Raw genomic sequence first — 7,685 nt, 5'->3', positions numbered from 1 at the left:
GCTGAATTCAGCAACAAATGTTCACAGTTTACAGCATTCACACGCATTTTCTGCAGGAAATGCATTTTCTAGTTACTTTACAGATTTGGATTAATGATGTGAAATATAATCAACCATTATTCACAAGCTACCCTGCAGTATACAAAGTCTGCAGCTTTACCAGCTTTGATAACACTTTAATGATCAATAATTAAATTAAACCATATCATATATATTATTCTGAAATTGACCAATCTGCAGAATGAGTACTTTTACTTTTGTTACTTTATTTTGATGCTAATTATTTTGTACTCTTACTTGAGTAACAATTCGAATGCAGGACTTGTACTTGTAACAGAGTATTCCTACACTCTGCTACTTATACTTGTACCCAAGTACAAGACAATATCTGAGTACTTCTCCCACCTCTGTGAAACAACACGCGTTGCATACAGCAAACGAAGGAGGACAAATAGTTTTTCGGGGTGAACTTTTATATCTAAAAGTCTATGGTTTCTTGGTCTCTTTATATTAGGTCGAACCTAATGAAGAGCAGCTTCACGCCTCCGACACTGGAGGGCAGCACTGTGCCGCCATCCGACAAGTCTGCCTGAGATACAAACAAAGAAGAAGGAGCATTTTCAAACTGCTGTGGAACCGGGAAGACGAAGAAGCTGTCAGCCTGAAAACACAAGCTGTGTAAGTTATCTTCATGAAACACACTTTAAGTGTCACTTACACACAGATAGTTGTGTTAAAGTGTCTGACATAGTAATGGTTTTTACCTGATAGCTAACGTTAAGAAGTAGCTGTTAGCTGTTAGCTCACTACACTGACCAGATAAACAGAGGAGACGAATGTTAAATTACGTTAGAGACAAACTTCACATCTCATTAGGCTGAGCATCAAAGTAAAGGGAAACCTGAATTAAATATTGGTCCTGATTTGTTGTATTCTTCATAACGGGAGATTCGCTGATGTTTTTGTTTGACTGGCAGTTCGTTTTACCAAGTTACTGAGAAGCTAACACAACAACTGTTTAAAACACTTTCAGAGTTGTCTTTTTTACACAGATGAAAGTTCTGTAAGTGAGGAGAGGGAGAATAACTCTAAAATTGTATTTCGTTACAATTACATTACATGACATGTAATTACTAGTACTACTAATATTACTACAACTAAAAACATGTAATCAGTAAACCTAATCTAAGAAAAAAATGTTTTTACATTACTTCAAAAGCAAAGATGTAGCCATTAATCAATTAACAAAACATTAGGTGTCCACTTACCGTATAAAAAAAGAATGGAGTAAGTAAATGGAAGCCAAAAAGGAAATTAGAGCAGTAAACATACCTATTCCAAGTATTAGACAACAAAATAGTGTCATTGACAAATCAGATAAGGTAAAATGTCGTATAGCTCGTAATGGGATACGTTACCCTTTTTTGTACCCTAATAAGCACATTACATGTAATCCGTTATTTACCATGCCAGGTTATTGTACATATCACCACACAAACCTGAGGTATAAAGTATATGTATTCCTATTCATTTTTATCAATGAATTGTAGCTGGGAAGTGTTTTTATTTGTACTGAAAATGTAATGTGTCTTTCTTCCAGCAACATGTGTGATCTGCAGGATGTCAGCCTCCACATCCATGACAGGATCTCGTCGCTGCGCAGCATGCTGGACCTGGCAGCTGTCGGTACGATGCTGATGGGGTTCTGTGTTTCCGTGGAAGGCTGAAATAGTGTTATAAAAATATGTCATTGTGTCCTTTCTCTTCACATTTAGAATTGCCTCAAAATAAGATAAAGAAGCTTGGACAAGAACTGTCGGTTGTGGGGGGACTTCTGGAGCAGTTTGAGAAATGTGTTGGTCAGCAGAGAGAGCAGCTGAGGCATCTGAAGGTAACGCTGCTGTCACTTTCATCCATTTATCAGCCTATACTGTCTTTTTTAAAGACAGTATAGAATGTAAATGTATTTAAGAATGGGCATTGCACATTAAATAACAAGTGCACTCGAGTCCATCATGTAAGAAAGATATGATGTTTAAACATAATGCGTTTTGGATCTAAGTAGAATATATTATATAAATGTATTAAACAGTAAAGTGCTCTTATTGTGTTTCTGATTCATAAGGCGCGTTCACACCGCAGTACTTTTCCCACTTTAGTTCCGATATAGTTCCGAAATGTCGCGTTCACACCAAACAAATCCGGAACTAAAATGAGTTCATGAGAACCTTTTTACCCCCTTTTCCGTTCCTGCTAGAGAGCAGGGACTTTCGTGGGAGAAAAAGGTTCCTATGTCTGATTGGCTGGTCGGAATGCAAACCACGCCCCGTAAAACTCACAAAAAGTTTTGTGAAGCCGCCATTTTATTATCCTCACATTAGCATTATTAGCATTAGCATTAGCCCAGCGCAGAGACGCAGAGAGACTAACTTATGGCAACACAAAAGAAAACATGGGAGCGGTGGAGATGAGGAGGTGTCGGCGTTCTGGCGATTTACTCTGAAGGCTTCAGTAGAAGCTGCTGGGAGTCCCAGCAGCTTCTACTGAAGCCAGTCCCCAACTCCGGGGACTTCCGGCCGGGGACTCCGGGTGGCAGTATACGCCGTGAAGTTGTTTGTGGCCTGCCAGTAAACCCAAAGCAGAAGAAGACGAAGTGACGTCAGCGGCTTCATTTGCCTAATCCTCCCCCAGGGACTTATTCCGGTGTGAACGCGATCTGTACTTAGTTCATGAGAACTAAAGAGTTCTCATGAACTAAGTACAGATGAACCTTTGTGGGAAAAGTACTGCAGTGTGAAAGCGCCTATATTTGTGTTAATCTTTATTTACATTACTTTTTCCAACCTACATTGTGAATGTTTGAACAATGTTTGACAAGAACAAAATATCAATTTGTGTGCTATTTGTTCAAACAGATTGTAACTTAGGTGAAGATCAGACCATATTTTGGGACAAATGTATACATAAATGCAGGTTATTCCAAAGGGTACACTTACTTTGCTTGCCACTGTACATACTGTGGTATTAATATTTATATGATGATTAAATTATTATATACAGCATTTTAAAGGGCTTCCAAAAAAAGAAGAAAAAAGACCTCAAACCAACGTAATAGTGGTTTATTTTGTTTCAGGAACTTGAGGAGTCATTCAAGGAGAATGTGGGGGGTGTTCAGCACATGAAGGACAACGTTCCTGCTCACATGCCCAAGAAGAGAGGCCTGGCAAAGTGAGGACTTATATCTGATCTCTTCAATAGAACTCGAGCTGTTGTGTTTTGAATATGGAATACAGACGGCTCAGTGACAGCAGGGCTGCACCATTCATCAATCAGCATTTATCAAAATAGCAATATGGACAATATTAAAATGGCAATAAAGGCCGTAATTGTTCTAGACAAAGATGTAAAATATGTTTCTGAATTGAGGATCAAAATGCAGCATGATGTCCTGGCCTACAAATTCATTCCTACAAACCTACACAAATATCTTAGGTACAGATCCTCTTGAAAAATCCCACCCTTATACATATTTCAATGATAATTATAAAAGATGATGTGCACTACCTCCGAAATCCTGAATCCTTTTGCAATAGCAAGTATATAGAATTATTTTTGAGACATAGAATACTTTTGTTTGTGTAAAATAAAGGTACAGCAACTTGCATCTCAACATAAATAAATGAAGCTTGTAGAAATAGCAGTAAGAGAAAGTAAGTCTTTAGTAAATAAAGTCAATGAACTATTACATAAAGGAAATATTTAGTGTAACACAGAGTGGCAGCTTTGTAGTCTACTCTGGAAACAGCCTGACTGTCCTGCCTGTGTCCCTGTCGTGTCACAGTGGGGGGGAAGCTGCTCTGGATGAAGCTGCTCAGCCAGCGCAGCAGCAGCCTGTGAGAAAGAGCCACAAGAGCTGCATCAGAAGCATGGATGTCATCACCATGCCAGAGTTTGAGAGCATCCCTCAGTAAGTACCCCCCCATGATATGATTAGGTGATAGATGTTGTTTTTCAGTTTTCTGGAAAGCAACAATTTGCTACAGTTATTTATTTATAATTGTGTTGCCTAAACCTGCAAGGCATTCTAGTGATGTGAATAAGACTTGATAAGGCTTGGGTAAACCATCCAAGAACATTTAGTACAAATATTAAACAATGTTTTTGAGAATATAACATTGAGATTACTAATACTTCTGAAAGGGTTCCTTATTCTTATTAATAATATTTGCACTGTATGTACACAAGACTTTCACGCGAGGCTACCTGCACATTTTTATTCTTATTATCCCATGTGTACAGTATTACCTGTGTTTCTTTCTTATTCTTTTGCTGCTATGACACCCGAATTTCCCTACTTGGAACAATAAAGCTCCATCTTATCTTATCTTCTGTACGCTTTACACGTCCTGCATTTTATCTGCTGTAAGATAACTAACTCTCTTGAATCCCATGAATATCACGACTGTTTTTAGCATGTTAGTTTTACTGTTTCTTTTCATGATGATGACCCATGTGAATACATTATGTTAAAAATAATACTTTGTGTCCCAATCAGGTACATGAGAGGACGGGTGTCGTACGATCAGATGAACGCTGCGGTGCAGAGCATCAACACAGCTGTGACAGCAAAGTACAAGATCAGTCATCAGTCCATGAAAACTCTCAACAACCACACACGCAAGCTGCACCAGCGCTTCAAGGAGCAGGAGACCAAAGACACCAAAGGTACAGCTAACACAGTCAGATAGCTTCTCCACGGAGGCAGATCCAGGAACAGTTCGGAGGCGATGCCCCTGATTGTGAATTATTGTTTTGTGTTTCCACTCGACCCGAAAACTGGTTCAAATCAGGCATCACTTTTAGCTTGGCCAGCACAGAGCATCAAGAGACACATACGTCAGAGGCTGGGGGCGGAGCAACAACAGCTCATGGTGAGAGTAGAAAGTAATGTGGCCGAGATCAAAAAGTGGCTAGAACGTGACACACACACATATATATATATATATATATATATATATATATATATATATAAACACACATACAAATGTCCCGCAACAAGCATAGGTGTGAGACATTATTTATTATTCACCATTCTTGGAAAGGCGACCCGTTTGCTGTCATTGTGTCTTTTGCTGTTCTCACCGTTTTTCTGTTCAGCTGTATAAGCTGTGATTTGGGGGGGGGGGGGGGGGGGGGGGTTGTAAGTATTCCAAGTAATATTTTTTTTTGTTTGATCTAATTATTGATCAGTAATAATGGCTTTGGTGGCTACGCTTACATCATCCATGTAATAAAAGAGTAACTTCATATCATACCATCCTTCATTAACAGCACTCTGGTGACACAGTCAGACAGTGGATCACCAGTTTCAAGCACCAGCTGCTGTTAGGGAACAGTAGATTAACTAGTTGGGGAATTTATAAATACGTGATTGTGGATTTTTCTGAAAAGATAGTCATTTTATAATTTCAGTCATTTTTTGACTCACTCTGGCTGTGTGTGAAATGTCCCTCAGGTCAGAACTTCGTGGTGGAGGAGGACATCCGAGAGTTTTCTAAGATCAAGGTGGACAAACGCTTCCAGGGGATTCTGAACATGCTGCGGCACTGCCAGCGCCTCCGGGAGCTGCGGGGGGGCGGCCTCACCCGCTACATGCTGCTATGATTGATTCACACTTTGACTTTGCATTTAATATACAGGAATGTGTGCATGTATGTATGTTGTTGTGGTATAAGGGAAAATATCCTTTTTTTTCTTCTATGTTTTGTATTACATCGTTACATGTGTAAAAAACAGTTTGTATTTTCAGGCAACCAGAATACAAATCTGAAGAAGGAACATTTCTTTGTGGTGAATACTTTTGATCTTTATCAGTATCTGATCATTCTGTAGAAATAATGAGAAATGTTGCATAATCAGAAACAGCGTGAATGAAGATAGATTTTCAATTTCAAAATTGAAAAGTCCTGACAGAATTCATTTATACAAAATATATTTTATTAGTTCTATAACATAAGGGTTGACCTCAAGCCGTTTGTGGAAACCGATTGCTTCAATACGTTTAAGTTTACCAACTGAATCAATTTGACTTTGGGAAAACTCAAGTATTTATTGTTATGTTTACTTTGGTTAATAAAGTTAATTGCACCAATCACATAAAGTTAATTGAACTTACATCTTTTAATTATTTTAACTTAAATGTTTAATATCTCCAAGCTTATTAAAAATGTATTAATGGAATTTACTGAATAGACTAAGACCAATTTAAATATATCTCCTTGTGGCTACTTTTTTTCAGATTAGGAAACGGATTGCCTTAAACATTTTAAGTTGCAATAACACCATGTAAATACACATTTCTGACAAAACTCAAACTATTTCTTTATATTCACACTTTCTAAATGATTTGTATTTATTAAGTCCTGTGCTCATATCAACCATATGAACCCGTTTTTTTTTTTACTGTCATTATTCTCCTTCGAGACTTGTCTCGTCTCCTGATCTGTTTCTTCTTTTTGTTAACAGAGCCTGAGAGTCCATTGTATTTGTTGCTTTTCAATTATACATCTAGTATAATAAAAAATAAAAAACATTAATTGAGGAATTTAATCAAATTAGATGAGAAAACATAATCATAGCCAAATATCAGAAACACAGCCTGAAACATAACCATACTATAAGTTCAGTTATAACTAGAACTTGTAAACTCTAACTCCTTTAGTGGTTTAAAAACAGTTTCTTACAACACACCAAAGTGGTTAGGCTGACTCACAGCTGTTATGTAAGGATGATCAAGCTCCCTCCGCTTCGCACCGGGCACCCTGATCAGACAGTCGGGTGTTCTTTTCCCCATAATGACCGCCTCGCTGCACATTATCCCGCACATTATTACACGGCCAGATACTAAACAAACTAACGTCTCGACTCCCAATATTAATTGAAACGATTTTATTGACTTAAAAATTATCGTATTTCTTCCACAAAGAAAAAAACACTAACAACTTTACGGCAGCACTGTCCAAATCTGTTCTCAGTTTCTGATCCACTAACAAGTCCTTAAACACTGCAGAGCCCATACCGTGTTCCTGTTAGTGTTTACATCCTGTCTGCCTTCTGCTGGTTATACATCCATGGATTTATCTGACATCCAGCGCTCCGTCTTTTAACCTCTTTCTCTCTCTTGATCCTCCTTAGCAACGGTCATTATAGTCCTTGACAGCGGTTTGTACTACTGTATTAACAACCTGTCACATATTCTGAATTGACCAATCAGAATCGAGTATTCAACTGAGTCGTGTAATAAAAGCTGTTAAACTGGAATCTAGAAAAAAGAATCCCTTAAAACTGTCATTCCAAAATCCATGAAAGTTCTAGAATCCTCACGCATCATAATGGCATTGATGGACATTATGATGTCATGCAGTATAGGAATGGCTTTCATGTTCAACCTGACTGTGTATTCTCTAAGTTATCAACTAAAGAGTATTAGCAGCTTATAACTACATTAGCTGTTTACTACTTCAGTTTCTTACTGACTCAGAGCTGTTATAACTGACAGGTGCCTGAAAGCAGAGATGAGTCAGGAACAGCAGCACTGTGTTAGAAGGGTTGTTCAGGTTGAGAAAGACGTCTTCCAACGTGACAACTTGGAAAGTGAAGCTGAGAGCCTGTTACTCCAGGAATTT

At 38.2% G+C, this 7,685-nt stretch overlaps 1 protein-coding gene across 1 annotated transcript; it reads left to right on the top strand.

The window, feature by feature from the left end:
- Nucleotides 1-609: 609 nt before the first annotated feature.
- Nucleotides 610-6,273, top strand: ska1 (spindle and kinetochore associated complex subunit 1). Its single transcript, XM_034141788.1, has 7 exons — nt 610-678; nt 1,601-1,686; nt 1,776-1,891; nt 3,134-3,228; nt 3,842-3,967; nt 4,556-4,725; nt 5,516-6,273. Exons 2-7 carry the CDS (start codon nt 1,605-1,607, stop codon nt 5,662-5,664), a joined length of 738 nt encoding a protein of 245 aa, XP_033997679.1. The 5' UTR covers nt 610-678; nt 1,601-1,604; the 3' UTR covers nt 5,665-6,273.
- The last annotated feature ends 1,412 nt before the right edge of the window (nt 6,274-7,685 follow it).

The sequence above is a fragment of the Trematomus bernacchii genome, unplaced genomic scaffold, assembly GCF_902827165.1.
Source record: "Trematomus bernacchii unplaced genomic scaffold, fTreBer1.1, whole genome shotgun sequence".
NCBI lineage: Eukaryota > Metazoa > Chordata > Actinopteri > Perciformes > Nototheniidae > Trematomus > Trematomus bernacchii.
Note: the sequence above shows the minus strand (reverse complement) of the source record. Positions and strands in the feature narration are given on the sequence as shown.